Source organism: Myxocyprinus asiaticus, chromosome 16 (genome assembly GCF_019703515.2).
Source record: "Myxocyprinus asiaticus isolate MX2 ecotype Aquarium Trade chromosome 16, UBuf_Myxa_2, whole genome shotgun sequence".
Lineage (NCBI taxonomy): Eukaryota > Metazoa > Chordata > Actinopteri > Cypriniformes > Catostomidae > Myxocyprinus > Myxocyprinus asiaticus.
This window is the reverse complement of record NC_059359.1, coordinates 12403345-12425488: the sequence shown is the minus strand read 5'-3', so window position 1 is coordinate 12425488 and position 22144 is coordinate 12403345. Positions and strand designations below refer to the sequence as shown.

The 22144-nt window shown below is 37.6% G+C and overlaps 1 protein-coding gene across 1 annotated transcript; it reads left to right on the top strand.

The window, feature by feature from the left end:
- Nucleotides 1-3478: 3478 nt before the first annotated feature.
- Nucleotides 3479-5444, top strand: LOC127454502 (transcription and mRNA export factor ENY2-like). Its single transcript, XM_051721767.1, has 5 exons — nt 3479-3592; nt 3928-4001; nt 4783-4853; nt 4943-5017; nt 5205-5444. The coding sequence occupies exons 1-5, from the start codon at nt 3590-3592 to the stop codon at nt 5276-5278; spliced, it is 297 nt and encodes a 98-aa protein (XP_051577727.1). The 5' UTR covers nt 3479-3589; the 3' UTR covers nt 5279-5444.
- Nucleotides 5445-22144: the final 16700 nt, after the last annotated feature.

Genomic DNA, 22144 nt, shown 5'->3' with positions numbered 1-22144 from the left:
TATTAACTGTAAGCCTTTCTAATCACCGCAGGATTTTTCCTCGTTTATTCTGGTGAGTGTTTATGTCCCGCCACACGCATGCGGGAGCACCGCGCTGCAACAGCTGGCTGATCAAATCACAGACACGGAACAACAATACCCGGACTCAGTTATTATTATTCTTGGGGATTTTAACAAAGCAAACCACACACATGAACTGCCCAAATACAAACAGCACATTACATGCCAACCAGAGACAGAAATATACTGGATCATTGCTACACAACAATAAAAGATGCATATCACTCTATCCCCAGAGCAGCTTTGGGACTATCTGATCACTGTCTGGTTCATCTTCTTCCAACCTACAGACAGAAACTAAAATCTGCTAAGCCAGTAGTAAAGACTGTAAAGAGATGGACCAATGAAGCAGAGCTGGAACTACAAGCCTGCTTTGACTGCACTGATTGGAGTGTTTTTGAGGCTGCAGACACCAATCTGGATGAGCTCACAGATACTGATACATCACATATCAGTTTCTGTGAGGATATATGAATTCCTACTAAGATTTATTACCTAGATTACTACTAGGACCTACTAGAACTGTCATTCAACAATGACAAACCATGGTTTACAGCAGAACTCAGGCAGCTTTGTCAGGCCAAAGAGGATGCTTACAGAGGTGGGGAAAAATTCTTGTACAATCAGGACAGGAACACACTGAATAAGGAAATCAGAGTGGCTAAAAGAAGATACTCTGAGAAGCTGAAAAACAAGTTTTCAGCTAACGACCCTACATCAGTGTTGAGCAGCCTGAAAGTCATTACTAACTTCAAGAGACCTTCCCCCAACACTGTAGGGAACCAACAACTGGCTGACGACTTGGATGTGTTCTACTGTAGATTTGAAATGCCCAATCTCACACTCCACACCCGCTCTGACCTTCACTTCACACAAACACCAACACCTCCTGAAACCCACCTCCTCCCCCCTCCTGCTACTCAACCTGCACTTAAGATCTGTGAAGAAGAGGTGTGCCGTTCCTTCCGAAAACAAAAGGAAAGCACAGGGCCCAGACGGTGTTTCACCCACTTGTCTAAAATCCTGTACTAACCAGCTGGCCCCCATCTTCACACTAATCTTCAGTAGATCACTGGAACAGTGTGAAGTCCCATGCTGCTTCAAATGCTCAATCGTCATTCCTATCCCAAAAAACCCAAAATCACAGGACTTAATGACTACAGACCCATCACCCTGACGTCTGTGGTCTTAAAATAATTTGAGAGACTGGTGTTGGCCCACCTGAAGGACATCACTGGACCCTTTCTAGATCCCCTTCAATTTGCTTATCGAGCAAACGGGACTGTGGAAGATGCAGTCAACATTTGATTGCATCATATTCTGCAACATCTGGACAGACTGGGGACATATGCAAGGATTCTTTTTGTGGACTTCAGTTTGGCTTTCAATACCATCATCCTAGCAACACTCCAGACTAAATTACACCAACTCTCTGTTCCCACGTCTATCTGTCAGTGGATTTCCAGCTTTCTGACGGACAGGCAGCAGCTTGTGAGACAGGGGAAATTCACTTACAGCACCTGTACAATCAGCACTGGTGCCCCCAGGGATGTGTGCTCTTTCACTATTCTTCTCCCTGTACACAAATGACTGCATCACCAAGGACCCCTCTGTCAAGCTCCTGAAGTTTGCAGACGACACCACTGTCATTGGCCTCATGCAAGATGACGATGAGTCTGCATACAGAAGAGAGTTTGAACAGCTGGCTGTCTGGTGCAGTCAAAACAACCTGGAGCTGACTACTCTCAAAACAGTGGAGATGATTGTGGACTTTAGGAGGAACACCCCAACACTGACCCCCCTCACCATTCTAAACAGCACTGTGGCAGCAGTGGAGTCATTCAGGTTCCTGGGCATAACCATCTCACAGGACCTGAAGTGGGAGACCCACACTGACTCCATTGTGAAAAAGGCCCAGCAGAGGTTGTACTTCCCTCACCAGTTGAGGAAGTTCAACCTGCCACAGATGCTGCTGATACAGTTCTACTCAGCAGTCATTGAGTCTGTCCTCTGCACTTCAATAACTGTCTGGTTTGCTTCAGCTACGAAATCGGATATCAGAAGACTACAAAGGACAGTTCAGTCTGCTGAGAGGATTATTGGTTGCCCCCTGACCTCCCTTCAAGAACAGTACACTTCCAGAGTGAGGCTGGAAAAGGCTGGAAAAATCACTCTGGACCCCACTCACCCCTCCCACTTCCTTTTTGAACTGTTGCATTCTGGCCGACGCTTCAGAGCTCTGAGCACAAGAACCATCAGGCACAGGAACAGTCTTTTCCCTCAGGCTATCCATCTCATGAACAGTTAAAACTGCCCCATTGAGCAACTGCCCCATATGTGCAATTCACAGTTTAGTCTTTTTATATTTATCCAACATATCCAACCTCTTCTGCCATTACATTCCCTGACACTGTATATAATAGATTTGTATTTAAATTTGCACTATGTATGTGTATGTGTGTATGTATGTGAGGGTGTGTATATGTGTGTGTATGTATGTGTATACATATATATATATATATATATATATATATATATATATATATATATATATATATATATATATATATTTGTGTATTCTACATATACTTTATTTTCTATATAAAGAAATATTCTATTTTTATTTATTTTGTAATTAATTTTTATTATTATCTCTGTCTTGTTGCTGTATTGTATTGTTGTGCACTGGAAGCTCCTGTCACCAAGACAAATTCCTTGTGTGTGTAAGCATACCTTGCAATAAAGCTGATTCTGATTCTGTTACGCAACATTGCCATCTTGTGGTTCATGGTATCTGCATAAATACAGAGAAAAAAAAAATGACAGGTTAAATTTGTAAGCCTTTCTGTGTTATATTAAAACACAAGTATTATCCCATCCTTAAATGAAACCACATTCAAGTGGTGGGGTTTAATTAAAATGAACTAGTTATTGCTGAATTTAACTGTGGTATTTAGTATTGTTATACCACAGGGAAAACCATGGATGGCTCCTCATTGCCATGGTTGGATCAAAATATAATATATATATATATATATATATATATATATATATATATATATATATATATATATATATATATATATATATATATATATATATATAAACTAGTTTATAAAGTATTACAACAACTGTTGATTCCCTCACATCATGTAAATATTATTTTCGTATACATTTACAAAATATCTGCCAAAATACCGTCTACAGTTAAGAGTTACTAGGTAAACTTTTCGTGAGGGCAGTTTCGGTCTTGCACTTGCTTTTGAATACCTATTTTCCTTTCTAGAGTGTAATATAAAGTGTTTCCGTCCCCGGCACGGCATTAAAAAATCGACAGTAATTTAGAATTTAATACAAACCGCAGAAATTGTAATCCCTTACCTTGTCGGAACCCTTCAGTAGGAACCTTCCGCTGGACCGTGTTTTGTAGGGGAAGTTAAACGCTGTGCGGACTGGCCGGCAACAAACAACAGAAGAGAGGAATTCACGTACACGCTGATGAGAACATTATGCTTAATTTTATCAGTATATGGTACATGTATTTCCTATGTATGAATTGAATTGAACATGAATTTTCCATGTATAAATTCCTTTGCATTAAATTATATTACAACTAAGTTCGACGCAATTGCCAGTAGGGAGGGAAAAAAAATCCACTCTTATGATTTCACTACAGGAAAAAAAAAATCTGTTCAGTTTAATATGGATTTTCTTCAATATGCAGATGATTGTTGGTCTTTAGTATATATTTACTGTTGAATATTTAATGGTGTATTTTTGTGTGAGTAGGCACATCCATTGTTCCTGCATTAGCAATACAAGATCGATTCCACAGTCACGTTTCATAATTTTCCGTCTTTATTTCAGATTAATATGAGCAAAGAATCACAAATGAGGGCTGCTATTAACCAGAAGTTAATTGAGATGGGTGAGAGGGAGAGGTAAGTGGCCACCATCAGGATCATTCATGGCTGTGTCTCAAAAGCTGCCTACCTAGGTAACATTTTGGGCATCATAATCTCAGAAGCCATAATAGCCTATCTGCACGTCATAATCTGGTAACATTATATGCTATGCTTCCTACTTGGCCAGCATTTTTTGGATATCGGTTTTAAACCTAGTGAGCAGCATGCCTATACCACAATCAGGGCATCATAGTCTCAAAACCTACTGAACTGCCTACCTAGACAACATTTTTTGGGCATTATAGTTTCAAAACCTATTAAGCTTCCAACTCTGACAACATTTTTGGGCATCATAGTCTCAAAACTATTAAGCAGCATACCTAGACAACATTGTGGACAACACAGTCTCAAAACCTATTAAGTTTCCCCTGCTAGACACAGTTTTTGAGCATCAGAGTTTCCAAATGTACATAGTAAGCTGCCTTCCTAGTAAGCATCATTTTTGGGATTCAGCAGCTTGGTTTCCGTCCAACAATTTTTATGCAAATTTGGAAATTGTGCATAAGAAAATCTGCATAGAAACACTTGATATGTGAATAAACTCAAAATTCGCTTAAACGTTTATGCTTTAGGATGGGCACTGTAGTCTCAACCTGTTAAGCTGCACACCCAGGAAATATTTTTGTACACCATAGTTTTAAAACCTAATGAGCTTCCTACCTAAATGCTGTCTAGGTAGGCAGCTCACTGTGTTTGTGCCTGTGTGTACAGCCTGCATTTCTCACATGTGCATGAATCACGTTTTCTTTACTATCAGGTTAAAGGAGTTGCTACGAGCCAAGCTCATTGAGTGTGGCTGGAGAGATCAGCTTAAAGCACTCTGCAAAGGTAAGAGCACTAATGTGATCTCTCTCAGTATTGAATGTTGTGTATTCTTCCATGGTAAATTTGTGAAATTGTATTGTTTGGTTTTGCAGAAGTGATCAAGGAGAAAGGTATTGAGAATGTTACAGTAGAAGACTTGGTCGCTGGAGTCACCCCTAAAGGAAGAAGTAGGCTGCTCTTAACCATGCATCAAGCACAATTTTCATATTAGTACTAGTACTGTTTACTAGTATTATGATAAAATAAAAAAAAACCCCACCAAAATCAGTCCTTAAACAAATAAAAAAAAGCTCTTTCTCATGCCAAATCATGAGTTGAGATGGGTATTGTAATTGAGTCCTCTGTGTTTTTCAGCCCTGGTGCCTGACAGTGTAAAGAAGGAGCTACTGCAAAGAATAAGAGCCTTCCTCGCCCAGCACTCTACATGATGCTCAGTATATCTGATTATGCTCTGAAAGTATCTGTCATTTTTTAATCAGTCTTATGCCAATAGCAATGCCAGAATGCTATAAATTAGTTGAACTGTTTAATGGTGTGATTTCACTCTTCATTGTGTATTTTTGTTACTGCCAATAAAGGTTAATCAAGTTTGTACATTTATTTTGGACAGCTCCAATCATTTTAATAAGTAACTTTTTAATTTCTCACCACTGTATTATAATGTACATATAGAGACAACTTGCTTAAAGAAATAGTTCACCCACAAATGTTAATTCTCTAATCATTTAGTCACCCTCATTCCATCCCAGATGTGTATGACTTTCTTCTGATGAACACAAAGAATATCTCAACTAAAAACTTTGAAGCTCCAAAAAGCAAATAAAGGCAGCATAAATAGTCATCCATATTACTCCAGTGTTTTAATCCATGTCTCCTTAAGCAATCTAATTGGTTTTGGGTGAGAAGAGACCAAAATATAACTCCTTTTGCACTATAAATCTTGACATCAGCAGTCTCCTTGGAGATCATGATTTTAAGCTCGATTACACATCCTAGCGCTCTGCACATGCGTCAAGCACTAGAAGTGTAATCAAGATTGAAATCATGATCTTGCCAAGAGACTGCAGTGGCAAGATGTACAGTGAAAAAAGTTGAATTTGGTCTGTTCTCACCCAAAGCCGATTCCATCGCTTCAGAAAACATGGGTTAAACCACTGGAGCGATATGGATTACTTTTATGCTGCCTTTGTGTTTTTTGGAGCTTCAAAGTTTTGGTCACAATTCACCTGCATTTAATGGACCTACAGAGCTGAGATATTTTTCTAAAAATCTTCTATAATGTTCTACAGAAGAAAGAAAATCATACACATCTGGGATGGCATGGGTTGAGCAAATGAGAGAATGTTTATTTTTGGGTGAACTGTTCCTTTAAATCTAGTGTTTATCACAATGGTACCTTTGTTCAAGGTAGTACAGAAACCCTAATTTTGCAGCGCTTTCAGCAACACCACTGCCCTCTTCTGGGAAAAGCAAAATGTCTAAAAATAAACCTTTAATTCGATCAGCTATCATGTTTTAGTGTGTGTAAAAACAATGCCTAGTTGTTGTTTTGTTTTTTTAAGTCCCCTTTAAAGACATCCTATTTTTGAGCCAAAGTTTTGGTGGGGACAGAACTATGCTCCCTTCTGTTACTTGGCTTAAAGGAAAGAGCCATTAACACTATTCAAAACCAAACTGAAAATTAAAAACAAAACAGCCTCACTCCTAAAGGAATAACACACCTCATACAATAGAACTCTGAAATAACATTTCAATTTTTTATGTGGTAAGATTAACTAAGCTATCCAAAGTATATATACATGCATGTAAACTACTATTTGACTGTAGCCAAAATTTTTTAATCATCACATTTATTGCTGAATGATTCTTTTGGTACTTTCATGCTATTAAAAACTATTCAATCATAGTAAAATTTCAGCTAGAAGTGTCTTTTCAAAAAACCACAAATCAAATGTCCTAATATTGATACAAACTCCTAAATCCAAAACCCTCCCATACCAGTACACCAGTATAAATCAATTTCTTTTGAAATTAAGTTCCAATTCTAACTTAATTCCATGTTGTCATAACTCCAATTAATAACAAAACCCAAATCATTCCAATTTCATAAATGTTATGCGATCAATTCAAGCTAGACTCACTATCCTAGTAAATTTATATTCCAATTTATTTCAACCCAGATCCCAATTGTCATGATTCTAGTTTGGTTCAAAGTTTATTAATGGGTCATTTGGACTAAACATTCTATTTTCAACAATCTCTGCTTTTATATTCTTGCTAATTTAATGCAGTGTCAGCATACACCTTTCAGCTTTCTTAATATTGTCTTAGGAGAACACAATCTGGAAATATCATGGTGTTTCAGCTGTAAAAATAACCCAAATTTGTCAGAGATTTAAAACAAAATGACAAAATGCATAACCTTTAAAATTTCACAATGCACGCTACCACCAAAGAAAACTCCAAACCTAGAGCTCATTTGTAATTGAATTTTAGCTGTCAAACCAAGAATAGACATTTATATCAAATTTCTAAGCTACACAATTTTCCCAAGGTGTACGTTACCCTTGATAATATTTATATTGTATTCCAAGTCCTTAATTTATGAGGCATACAACATAGGGCTACATCTCTTATGGACTTATAGTCTACATCTGAATTTATCTCAGAAAATGAGTCAGGAGAACTTTGGCAGAGGCATACCTCAGGTCTGAGAACTTTTAAATGTATTTACACCCTGTTGTGCCTCTGGGGAATTGTTTTCTACCAGCTAATGAGACTCTTGAGCAAGGTCCACTCTGTTATTTCTGGCATGCGCCTGCTGGTCAAACAGGCATCATTCTTTCTTTCTCTTTCTATCTGTTTCCCTCTCTCTCTCTACCTCATTTCTTCTCTCAGTAGCCCATTGCAAATAGCAAATAAGAGGAAATACATCATCCCTTTTAATTTAAGAGCCAAGCTGAGGTCTGCCAAAGTTAACACAAGGCAATCTTAGGTAATGATCAGCGAATGTGTATTAGATTTCATTGAGCTCGACTTCACATTTCTCTTGTTTATCCCACGATGACGGCAAAATTTTAAATCTGCCACAGCTATGGGAGGAATGTTGTGGAAGTGCAGATTTATTTGCAAGTATTACGTGCATAATCTTTTGTAATTGAAACATAAAAAGCTGGATCTGAGGTATAAGTCTGTCCGGGTTTTCTGAACCTAAGGGTTGGAGCATGGAATCTATCCCAGCAACCCGCTCTGTGGGACTTCTCATCACTAATAGTTCCTCCAAATAGAACTCAGACTTTCCACTGCCTTGCAGGTGCCATGTGGGCTTTGGTCACTGTTATACAAACATGTGGCATGCAAGCAATATCTACACAACTGTTATCTACCCAAAAATGAAAATTAGGACCATAGGACTTTTTCTTCCATGGAGTACAAAAAGAGATGTTAGGCTGAATGTTAGCCTCAGTCACCATTCACTTTTACTGTAAGGAAATAAGATGCAGTGAAAGTGAATGGTGAATAAGGCTAACATTCTGCCTAACAGATTGGTCAACCAGAAAGTTTTGCAGGTGAAAAGCATAGCAATGCTGATCCACCTGCTAGAGCAGCAGCAAATCGGCACAAACTGCCTTAAACCATCATAATAATTCATGCTAGTCTAAGCTCGTCTTCTGGGGTGGCCAGCACAGAGCAAGAGAGAGAGGTAAACACAAACCAGACATTGTTTATACTCTTTGGGATGCAAGGCCACTTATTGTCTTGTTCCAAGCCTCGGCTTAATTTGCTGTTCCTCCCTTTGAAGTGGGGTACACATTTATATTTCCTGACTCTAAAGCCTCAGCTGCAGGTTTTACCCACTGCTGCTGCAATTGGATAGTACGTTTCCATGTGGAGCTCTCACGGGCCCTCCATCTATGATAGGAAACACAACCAGAGAAAGAGAACGAGAACTACTCTGGTGGACAGAGCTGCAGAGAGGCCCCCGAGTGGGCCAGACACCCCTGCAGGGGCTTCTGTCACACCCTGGCAGCAGAATGGTTTCAGTTAAGAATTTCAGTAATCACTTTTAGGAGCGTAATATATAGCCGACCTTTGGCAGCAACACACAACCCCCACTCCCCTGGCGTTTTGATCAAAGGAGGCGGTGATGGCTGTGCAAACAGCGCTATCAGTGAACGCCAATGGATTTATTGCCTGCTTCTTCTCTCTTGTCTTGGCCCGAGTTGTGTGCTGCTGATACATGGAGGGAGAACGGTTTAATCTTACAGAATCTAGCCCTCCCCGCTTGAATTTACAGGCCTGATTGGGAGCCCACCATCCTGAGCCGTCCACGTCTCTCTCATCAACCCAGAAACCCCCAGTAGTTTACTTGTGGGAACTTGGAACACACGTGTGCTGTTGCATGGGCCACAAACTGAGAATACATAATGCTACTAAAGAGGTATATATACTATATATATATATATATATATATATATATATATATATATATATATATATATATATAAACAACAACAACAACAAAATATAATGGTTTAAGTACCAAAAGTTTATAGGGTCATTAGAGATCCTAAGTATTTTTTTTAAATTTTTTTTTTACTTCCATATATTATATTTTTATGATTATTTTATATCTATATATTTACTATCACAGGACATATATTTCTTTGTTTGTTACAGGAGGAATGAGCACTATATTCATAAAAATAAATACTATATCACGTTGTTTTTCTAAGCAGCAATGAATTAACAATGGTAATTTATCTGTATTATAAATATATCAAATTATATATGCTATTTCTTACTCAAGGTGGTGCTGTTGTTTCAGTGATTGACTTGATTTACATTTGACATTGCTATTTGATGAAGAAACAACATGGAAGTAAACTATAGCAAGTACAACACATGAAACGTATGATATGACTATTGTAGCTCAAGATGTTTTTGATAGCCAATCGTGTCTCAGGGAATTTCAGTGTGAATGAATCCTGTTCTAGATTTGTCCTGATTTGTTGCATTACTCTTTGATATATTAAAAACAAAACATCAAAATATATCAAAATATAGTTCAATCTTTTATTTTCTAATTGTCTTGAAAATATTTTTTGTATATAGTCTGGGCATTTTGTAGATCCATTTGTGATAGATATACACTACCATTCAAAAGTTTAGGATCACTTATTCTTTATTTTATTATTATTATTATTATTATTATTATTATTATTATCATAATTTTTTTTTTTTTTTTTTTCACATTTTAGAATAATAGTAAAGTCATCACAACTATGGAATAATAGAAATTTAAATATGGGAATTATGTTGTGACTATAAAAATCCTAAATAAATCAAAACTATGTTATATTTTAGCATCTTCAAAGTGGCCACACTTTGCCTAGATTTTGCAGAAATGTACTCTTGGCATTTTCTTAGCCAACTTCTTGAGGTATCACCCTGACTCTGTTGGTCCTTAAAAAAGTGAATGGTAGCCAGACATTTGAAGGTCCAAAAAGCAGATAAAAGTAGCATAAAAGTAATCCATAAAACTCCAGTGGTTAAATCCATATCTTCAAGCGATATAATAGGTGTGGGTAAGAAACAGGTCAACAGTATTGAAGGAGTTTCCATCTATATGCTTGGCACTTAGTGGCCGCTTTTCTTAATTATTCGGTACAAGTCATCAATTTAAAAAACTTTTTTTCAATAAAATTTGAAATAATGTTGGCACAATGATATTTTTGTCTACAAAACTAATTTAAAACATTTAAGCATACATCTTCAGATCAAACGGTTTTTAAGATCATGAGAAACATTTCAGGCAAGTGACCCCAAACTTCTGAATGATAGTGTAAGTGCCGGGTCTATAAAGACCTGAATACATAAGAGTGTTTGGTGAAATTTCCATTCATTTAAGGGTTAAATAGCTTCAATGCAGTAAGCTACTTTTTGTTAGTGATTAGTTGTGTGCTGTAGCTAACACATTTTTAGTTGTGTAGCTTGACTGTAGTTGAAATATTTGAAGTTATGCGTAGCTTATAGCTTGTAGCTTGGGAAGCTACAGGTTCAAAGTAGCTTCCCCGACACTTATAGATAGGTACTGCATAGCAATACATCCAGAACATTTGTGAAGTCCAGTTAGAGAGGAAGAGAGAGGGAGTGGGAGAAAAAAGGGAAAAAGAACAGCAGTTAATCATGTCTTGAAGAGCCTCACTGCAGGAGGGAGAGAGAGTGCATGACCTGTGTATCGCAGCAACTGGCCAGCCCAAAAGCTGGCATGGACCCAGGTGTTATGCAAGCCACTCATACCATAAAGAACTTAATTAACTACATTACCGACAGATGAACGAGGACGTATGACCATCAAATATTTATGTTCACATCCACATGTGTTTACAACAGTACACAGAAAATGCACTTCAAGTGCATTCTCTGAATATTGTTCTTATTAAATTTGTGATCTCTCTGACCAATTCACTGCTGAGAATTTATTGTTGGATTTTGAGCATGTGTTCGATGCACAAAAGATATGATATGAAAGATAACTGGAGTCTGGAGAAGAAAGCTATTTATCATCTTTGTTATCACTGTGACGCTCTTTTCAAAGCCATTATGAGCACAAATCATTGTCAAAGTCTGCTATCAAGTAAAGTTATGTCAGTGTACAGTATAATATTAGTGCACATTTAAAGCTAGATTTAATGCTTTAAAATGCTATATATCTGTTATTATTCCCATCCTTTAAATTACTTTAAAAGCTTGTATCTGGAGAAGCTTTGAGAAAATTGAAAATATAAGATAAAAACACTTTTAACTGTCCTTTCAGTTCTTTATGTTGGCAAAGTAACCTTAAATCTTAAAGGAACAGTTCAACCCAAAATGAAAATTGTAATTTTTTTACTCACCCTCATGTAATTCCAAACCCGTATGACTCTTTTGGTTATAGAACAAAAAAAAAAAAAAAAAAAAAAGGAGATGAAATGACAGCCTCAGTCACCATTCACTTTCATTGTATGGACAAAAGTCACAATTAAAGTATATCGTGACTGGGATTAACATACTGTCTAACATCTCCTTTTGTGATCCACAGAAGTAAAAATAATCATATGGTTTGTATCAACATGAAGGTGAGTAAATTATAAAATAATTTTCTTTTTTTTTTTTTTTTTTTTTTTGTGAACTATCCCTTTAATGCCATTCCAATGAATTCTGCTATAAAAGTTCCAGTGGGAAAAAACATGAGCACCATCATTACAAAAATGTTTACTCTGCTTTCATTTTGGTGATAAAAATCTGTGGCAATAAAAAAAAAAAAAAAAAAAAATTGCGACCTTTTCCCCTGATGTGGTCAAATGTTTTCTTCTGAGAGTTTGCAAGTTAAGGTAATTTTAGGATGCCATTGCACCATCTGTTCTCTTTAAATTTCACACTGAAATGTGTGTAGTAAATCACACAAAAAGTGCAATAACACACATTAGCCACCTGGTGGCGTGGCAACACCAAAGTCTTCCTGGATCAAGAGTTACTCCACTGTCAACAAAGCTATAGTCTCAGGTAAAGACTACATCAGTTGGAATTGAGAATAATCTAACCACTGATGATTCCAGGGGCTTAACCGGTAATATGATCCAACTGCAAACTGAATATGTCGACTTTTTACTGCATGCTTTGAAAATATAGTCCAGTGGGCCATCTAATAACATTTGGTAAAATGGGATGAATGATGAAGATTCATAAAACCACCCATTCCCCAGGTTATGCTTGTTTGTTGGTTGACATGACCGGCAATGTTTATTTGACTCATTTCATTACAATGTGCACAGAGTCATTAAAAGTCCACAGGATGCACTGTGCTTTTATGAGCTACTTGGGCAAAATGGGAGGAAAAGGGGAACTGCTTCCTGATTCTACCACGAGAGAGTAACCACCTAAAGTTATGACCATCCTGAGAAACAGCAGGAAAAAAGAAACAAAGTAGCTTAAGCATTGATTTACTTTCCTTCCCAGAGGACACATGATGAGCAACAACAAAACAGAAATGGACTCTCCTTTTGATAGGTTTTACTGGAATGGCCAAATGATGGAACAGCACGCAACTTTCTAATAAAGATAAACTGCCGTAATGACAATAAAGGGAGAGATCGCCCAAAAATGAAAACTCTGTAATCATTTACTCACCGTCAAGTTTTTCCAAACTCTTCAAAAGATAGTTCACCCAAAAATGAAACATCTGTCATCTTTTACTTACCCTCATGCCATCCCAGATGTGTTTGACTTTCTTTCTTCTGCAAAACACAAACAAAGATTTTTTTTAAGGACTCTGTTGGTCCTTAAAAAAGTGAATGGTAGCAAAGAGCAGATAAAAGTAGCATAAAAGTAATCCATAAAACTCCAGTGGTTAAATCCAAATCTTCAAAAGCGATATAATAGGTGTGGGTAAGAAACAGGTCAATATTTATGTCCTTTTTTTTTTTTTTTACTATAAATCTCCACTTTCACTTTCAGATTTAAAAGTGAAGCTAATTTGGCACCACATGTGACTTTCAGATGTGAAAGTGGAGATTTTCAGTAAAAAACGTACATATTGATAAGAGAATTTTCATTTTTGGGTGAACTATTCCTTTAAGGCCTTGAATGGAAAAAATGCAATGAAACTGAATGGTAACTGAGGCTCACATTCTGCCTAATATTTCCTTTTGTGTTTCACAGAGAAAACATAAACAACATGAGGGTGAGTAAATGGTAACAGAATTTTCATTTTTGGATGAACTATCACTAGGTAAGAGTAATTATTTGCTAACATTTACTTATATTGGCAAAGGAGAAGGTATGCCACAGCTTTCCTGTTGGTAAAGCAGAATGTTTCCTGGTCTTCTTTCCTGTGTCTTCATTGCTGATAAGGAGCAGTGTTTGGCCGGTAAACTAGAGTCAGGGTACAATATAGCATTCACAAAGGTGTGAAGGTTTTACAGCTTGCCATGAAGTCTTCAGAGCCATACGCTTGCTATCGGGAAAAAACATGCAACATTGTTACGGTAACACTGCAGGAACACAGCTTGTTTGTTACACAGGTGCCTTGCATGCGGTAAGAGTGATTCACCTTGCTCCTCAGTAAACTCTTATGACTTAATTAGTCTATTTTACTTCACAGCTGTGAAAGAGCGTGTCCCTTGCCAAGAAAAATAATAAAGCAATTACATCTATGATACATTGTGTGCAGCACGCAGAAAAGCAGTTCTGGTGTTTGCAGAAATCCAACTCAATTCAGTTCTGTTGAACTGGATATAAGCAAGTTTATTGGCCCTCTGCTTCCTCCGCACTATAAGCAACATCTGGTTGACATCAATTAAAGTACAGTTATGTATTTCATGCAAAGGTGGGTTTTACTTTAAGGTTAGGTATTTCTAGATGTCCACCATACAAGGGTATCAAGGAAGGCTTGCTGATTAAACTAGTTTAAGGGATATTTAACTCTCAAGTTGTTCCAAACCTGAATTACTTTCTTCCATGGATAACAAAATGAGATGTTAGGCAGAATGTTGGCTTCAGTCATCTTTTTTTCCAAACAATGAAAGTGAACATTCTTCCTATCATCTCCTTTTGTGCTCTATGGAAGCCAGAAAGTCATACAGGTTTGGAACAAAGGTTTGGTGAGTGAATGATGACATGATTTTCTTTTTTGGGTGAACTATCCTTTTAAGAAACCTGGTAGAGACACCAGCACAACAGCATCCACAACACAACATATGTTGGTGAGCAACAATGCTGATCTTTTCAACAGAGAGGGCAGGTGGCAGGAAATGCTCTCTTGTTTTGGACTCTGGCCTCGATACCACCAGAGTTGTGGTTACCGGTGGGATCAGCTGAGACTCATGTGGCCTGCCAAGCCATATTCCCCGCAACACAGCAGGGCTGAGCTGCCCTCCAGACCCCACTCAGACCACATTCCAGCTTTATTCCAAAAGCTTCATCCATCGATGAGGGCAACATGCAGTGCTGTAACTCTTCCACAACTCCAGCCTGTATGTACACAAATAGTATACTATATTGGTGCCAGACGGGCTGATTTGAGTATTTCTGTAACTGCTGATCTCCTGGGATTTTCACGCACAACAGTCTCTAGAGTTTACTCAGAATGGTGCCAAAAAAAAAAAAAAATTCTTAGTGAGCAGCAGTTCTGCGGACGGACACTCCTTGTTTATGAGAGAGGTCAACAGAGAATGTCCAGACTGGTTCGAGCTGACAGAAAGGCTACGGTAACTCAGATAACCACTCTTGTAGTGTACAATTGTAGTGCACAACACGTTGAACCTTGAGGCGGATGGGCTACAACAGCAGAAGACCACGTCGGCACTTTCTTAAGACCATAGTGTTCCTAATAAAGTGCTCAGTGAGTGTATACTTCCCGTGTGACAACTTGCCCCAGTCCTCCATATAACATAAAGAAGTCCACATACTCCTGATGCAGAAGTGCACACAGACACACACGCTCACATACATGTAAAGCACACACCCTTTCCCCTGGACCGCCATCAGAGTGATCCAAACACAGCTGTCAAAACTCAGCCATGTCCAGTGCAGCAGAGGTGAGACAGGCGGGGTGAGGAGAACAGGGGAGCACGCACACCATGCACACATCAGCCCGGCGCTATGTCATGGACAACATTTGAAATGACTCCCTAGGAGTCCCTACCTTGCCGGGGCCTCACTCCCCATCAACCAGTCATGATCAGTGGCCTGATCACACAGCTCCAGAGTCCAGCTCCACCCTGCTCTGTTCACATATGTTGCTGAGCTGTGTCTGTACTGCTCAATCTGCATACATATTCTACAATCAAACAGCAAAAGGTGCATAAAAATATACATAGTATTAAAAAGGTAAAAATATACAGTGGGATGCAAAAGTCTGAGACCATATTGAAAATCTGTTGTTGTTTTTTTGTTTTGATTTTTTGTGGTGCAAAACAGGGAGTTCACAGGGTTTATTTGCCATACTGTAAGTGAATAGTGACTCTGGTCTGTCAGGCTAGAAAAAGGACAAGAAAAAACGCAACCATAAAACCACAGTAAAAATGAATAGGTACGACTCATGCACTATATCCCAAGTCTTCTGAAGTGATAGAATCATTTTGTGTGATGAACAGATGAAATTGAAGTAGTTATTCACTCCTTAATCAAATCATATTAATAAAGTGGATAAAGCACTTAGATCATATATGATGGCTACATTAAAAACATCAGACCTCATTGGTTCTCATTGTGTCTCCAACCATGAGACAAGACGTCACGAGACGTTTGGTCAAGAGATGCAAAACAATAACCTTATCAGATGTTTGATGTTATTATGTCAAATGTAAGCAAGTTACGAAAACTCACTAGATTTCCTTGCTTCCACTGAAGCACACAAGATGCTCTTTGTAACATATCATATCACAAATTACACTGGAATAACATGGAATATCAGCTTTTTTTACAAACTTGTTGAGTGCATGCCAACTTGAATGCTGTCATTATTGCAGTGACATGCATATCGATTATAAACTCTAAAATGTGTGTACATTTTTCAAACTTCCCCCTGATGATAAGATGTTGTATTAAATTACAAAAAAATGGAAAATATAAGCATTTTCAGTACTGGTCTCAGACTTTTGGACCCCAGTGTGTACTGTATACAGTATATACTGTAGGGCCTAAGGGGCATAGCAAAGTCCATTTCAGCATATGCTTTTAATGTTTTGTAACAGTTTAGATGATTTACAGTTTGTTATGTCTTAAAAGAATCTTTCATTAATTAAAATGAAAAAATTAACTGTTTGTCTGGCACTCACTGTATATTCTGTTATACATGCACACACAACCCAGGCTCATCATTAACTCCTACTGAAAATTCTGTATTTTATGGCTCTGCAATAACAACAAGCTCAGCAGACTTCTTAAAAGTTGGAATGGATCAGTAATTATCTGGTGCACCTTATACTCCACCACTTTCTAAAGGTCATATTGCCACTTAATAGTAATATTCCTAACCTATACTCCATATGGTTGTGATAACATTTGGACCTTGCTTCCACTTCCAGTTAATCAGAGAGAATCAACACTGAAGATACCTGCAAGTGACTGCCGTGTTGCGTAACCAAGGCCTCACCATTAAATCCCTCCTATAAATTGTCAGAACCTTCTTTAGGTCAGCGACACAAGTCTAATCCCAAGTTATGTTCCAGGAAGTTCTCTGGAGAGGCTTCCAACCTGTAGAAGCTCCTGGGAAACCATCAGGTCCATATTTTCTGGACCGTATTTCTTTATTTTCTGTGGTTGTGTGATGGCTTGTCTACAAATAGTAGCCCTTAATCCTGCTCTATCCTGTTCTCTCAAACGAGGCGCGAGGAATGTGTCAGCCTCTTCAGCCCCTTTGCTATGCAGGTGAGCAACAAGACGAGGGATTAGCTTTCAAACTCGCACTCGACTTTATCAGATCCACATGGAGCTCAGGTCCAGTCCTCAGGGACCTCATCCTCATGACAGTCACCATTATGTTTAAACAGGTCAAGTTTTAAAGCTAAGTGGTGCAAGTACTTTTCCCAAAAACCTCAGTAGTCTTTTGGAAGATTCTAAAACACATTGAGGTTAAGTATCTCTTCATGCCCTTGTGTAATTAGCTCCAAGCTTGGCTGATGAGTTGGCATTCTCTTGACAGTATTGGATGGCCAGCACTTAAGGGAAAGTGCTTTTCTCATGTTAGCCTTGGTGTGAGGAAATTGTGTGGTTTTACAATTTCTAGATTATTATGGAGATCTTCGGTTCCCTTACCACATTAAGTGGTTGTGGTACACACTCAGATCCACTGGGACCACAGAAACATACACAGTGGTTTAGCGCTGGGAAAACGCCAAGACAAATGGCTGTTTCAGGTGAAAACAAACCTTGGCCAGAGCTAGCTTTTATTTTCTGTTACATCCAAGGGTGTTTCTTTCTGGAACTGTTTGACTTGAGCTAAGGGTTGTTGCTCCTCCACCCTGTAGTACTCTTTGGGCCTGTGAATTCATCAAAATGAGGCATTCATGTTGAAATGCCACTCTGCGAAAGAAGCGGTTTCACAGGTGCTCTAGGATTTAAAGGGAACACGCTCTTCAAAGCTGCTCTGCCGCAGCTCTGTGCACTCTTGTGACATAAAATGATGGAAACTAAGAGGAACTGACTGAAGATTTGTCAACAGAGGGTTAAGAAAAGAAATGGAAATTTCACATCCTTATTTCCTTTTGCTCTTGGCATTCATATAAATTTGACCCTATCTGGCGAAAGACCACAATAAAAGTATTGGCTATACCCTGAGCAGTCATCAATCCTGTGGAGGGAATTTTACCTCTGCTAGTTCCCCTTGTGTGAAAGTTCATATTCAAATATTCATATTTACGAGCAGCCAATTCATGTTACAGCTTATTATTGCAACAGCCAGTAATATAAGGCCTTTTATCATTTCTAGGTTCAAAAGACATCCACAAAAACTTTCATTGGTTATTTTACATTTAGTAGTGTTTATTTATATTTGCTACTTATATTTGATTTACTACATATTTGTTTTGACTATGCTGCCCTACATTAAAAAGCCAAAATGCTGCAACTGCCAGCTGAGAAAAATGGTGTTTGTCCAGCCAAATGGATTATAAAATAGTTGCACTCTGTTTTTCTGAATTTAAGCACAGTTCAGCAAACCTGTCCGTCACAGGACAGATCATAGTCTAAAACACAGATTTCTGTCATTAGGGCTGTTTCTTTAGCTTCGGGCAATTTCACGTCTCAGGGGTTGATTTGTATAAAAACGAGTGGATTTCAACTTTTTTGTATGAAGGTCACTTTAAAACTGACTTGGAAAAGTTTCACCATGCCTTCATTTATTTTTGGTACTTTTCAATTGCCTTTTAAGTACAGATTTACTGTTTTAGCCTTAACCCATACTCAGACTTAATATTAAACTATAAAAATCCATTATAAAAATACAAATCACTACATGTTTAAAACTATGATAATTTAGATTTAATCTAACTTAGAGGAAATGTTCGATCGATGTAGTAATACTACAGCTGACTTTTTTCATATGTTCTGGTCCTGTTATAGGTTGAGAGACTACTGGTTATCCATCTAAATGAGGCTTTTGAATTAGACTTGCAACCTAGTGCTGAAATTGCTATTTTTGGGGTTCTGGGAGATGAAGTATCAATGACAAACAACACAAAAAATGACATTTCATTTGCTTCTCTGCTAGCAAGGAGAAGAATACTGTTAGAATGGAAATCACCAAAAAGGTATCAATGTGGCTTTGTGATCTGATATCATACCTGAAATTAGAGAAAATTAATTATGTAATGAGAGGATTAACCAAAAACTTTTACAAGATTTGGAAACTCATGATCACATATAAAAAATAAAAATAAAAACATGAAGTGAAACGACTCTGTCTCGAAATGAATTAATATAATTAATATAACTTGTAAATCCAATTAATATTAATTTTAATTCAATATGAATATTTTTTCCTCCTAATCTGGCAGAAAGGGTTAATAGCGGAGTACATTTTTTATATTATTTATAATTGTATTATTTTTTATTTGAATAACAAAGATACAGTATATTTTTTTTTCTCCCCTTTTCTCCCAATTTGGAATGCCCAATTCCCAATGTGCTCTAAGTCCTCGTGGTGGCAAAGTGACTTGCCCAATCTGGGTGGCGGAGGACGAATCTCAGTCTGAGACCGTCAATCTGCGCATTTTATCACGAGGCTTGTTGAGTGCGTTACCGCAGAGACGTAGCGTGTGTGGCGGCATCCACGCACAACTCACCACGTGCCCCGCCGAGAGCGAGAACCACACATTATAGCGACCACGAGGAGGTTACCCCATGTGACTCTACCCTCCCTAGCAACTGGGCCAATTTGGTTATTTAGGAGACCTGGCTGGAGTCACTCAGCACGCCCTGGATTAAAACTCGTGACTCCAGGGGTGGTAGTCAGCATCGATACTGGCTGAGCTACCCAGGCCCAAAGATACAGTATATATATATATATATATATATATATATATATATATATATATATAAAATTATAATCTAAACAAAGAGTGAAATAAACAAACCATTTCAACATTTATCGTGTGAAAATTATTTCTATAATAAAAAAAAAAACTAACAAAAAACTGCGACTGTTATCTAAACTAATGACTCGGTAGCCAAGTCAACAGAAGTGTCAGAGATATGAGACAAATGAATGTTTAAAGAAAACAAAGAAAATTCAAGGTAAATTTAACTTGTGAGAAGAATATTTTTATTGGGCGTCATTTCCAGCCTACTAAAAAGTGTGAAAATATTATTTAATTGTGTGTATTATGCATACATAAAACACTATAAAACATATATTTTTTTTATTTATAGTTTTATTTAAAATGTTAACAAGTTCCCAGACAGAATTCGATTAAACACAATACATAATTTGAGATGACACTGTGGTGGGAATGCCGGAAGAACCCCTGATTAACTGGGGGTGGAGCTTGTTAAGGAGGTTAAGTGGCATCAATTAAAAGAACAATTGTATTAGTCATACAATTAAGAGCTAAGAGAGCTAGAAGAGCACCACTGCCCTGCTGGGGGTGGATGGTTTGCACTGTGATTTAATGCTAATGAAACAGCCTTAGTTGTAACTTAACCTCCCTGCAACAAAGGCAATAAACAGTCTTCTTTCAGCACCAGTTCATACACAGTCCTGAAAAAGTTTCATGGGAAAGGCTGCCAAATCAATGATCGTGACACTCCTGACTGCCATTCACTTTGTTGTGGGGGGATATTTTTTAAAAGCTGTGATAGAGACCAAGGCTGTCACAAAGAAGTCACACCATGACAGATGCAAAAACCCAGGATGTCGTTCTAAAATTCCTATTGTTAAAGGTGCACTCTGCTGATTGTTTAAATTTTAAACAATATTATAATAGTATTTTTAAAAACTATGTATAAATTGATGTACACTCACATGAGATGAAGACTCTAGCCTCATGAGACCCGATCATGACTGCTGTGAGCATTTTCCATTTCGCTTTTTAATTTGTAATTAGTAGCACCTAATATACAGGCAAAAAAACAAAAACAAAAAACAAACAAAAACAACAAAAAAAACAAAATCTGGAGAAAATAGTTTTCCTAAAAATTGAGGGCAACATTTGTAAACAGCAGGACTAAGTTACAAGGGACTTCCAAGTACTGTAACCCAGATTTGTCCTATTTTTTTTATTATTTTGTTTTTTTATGAAAAGGAGGGACAAGTCTAAATAAATGTTTGTGGTATTTCCTTTAAATAGCTAAAGGCTTTCAGCTTGGTTGCACACTTTCTTATTTGTTACGCCCACTCTGCTAAAAACAGACAAATACGTTTTCATGAGACTAATGTTGGCAAACCCCAAATAAATAATTACTGTAAAATGTTAATAAAACCGTAAATTATTCCTTCATACAAAATACAGGAACTGGAGACTGCTCTCAATCACAAAAGTACAGGTTTTTTCTTCATCTCCAGGGATCAAAAGTTCTAGCTGGCAGTCAAGAGTCCCTCTTAAAGGAGAGGTTGAGAAGGGTATGAACCGTATCAGAGAGTTGACATTAGAAAGCTAATCTGTTCTTTACTCAGCTTGCAAAAAAAAAAAAAAAAAAAAACACCTTACCGACTGGTCTCTTAATCCTTTCAGATGTAACTGCATGCATACAGTTTGTTGCTAGATAAAAGAATTAATCGTCGGATTTGCTTATGCCGTGAAATCCCCATCACATGCAGAGGAGAAACCCTAGAACAAACACTTTGCTGACATTCCACAAGTGTCAGGGTTTTGTGAAGGGAAGAGAAAAGAGTAAGGATCCAAACACAGAACTTTAATTGTAAACAAAAGGGGATACAATGATTAAGGAACACGAAGCATGTAACAACTCTACAGCAGTATGCTGGCATCTAATGCACTATACGGTGCATCCGGAAAGTATTCACAGCGCTTCACTTTTTCCACATTTTGTTATGTTACAGCCTTATTCCAAAATGGATAAAATTCATTATTTTCCTCAAAATTCTACAAACAATACCCCATAATGACAACATGATAGAAGTTTGTTTGAAATCTTTAAAAATTTATTAAAAATAAAAAACGAAAAAAAAAAATTTGCATGTACATAAGTATTCACAGCCTTTGCCATGACACTCAGAATTGAGCTCAGGTGCATCCTGTTTCCACTGATCATCCTTGAGATGTTTCTACAACTTGATTGGAGTCCACCTG

Coding starts and splice junctions, on each gene's coding strand:
- LOC127454502 (XM_051721767.1), top strand. Junction 4,854..4,942: donor GCTTAAAGCACTCTGCAAAG/GTAAGAGCACTA, acceptor TTGGTTTTGCAG/AAGTGATCAAGGAGAAAGGT. Junction 5,018..5,204: donor AGTCACCCCTAAAGGAAGAA/GTAGGCTGCTCT, acceptor TGTGTTTTTCAG/CCCTGGTGCCTGACAGTGTA.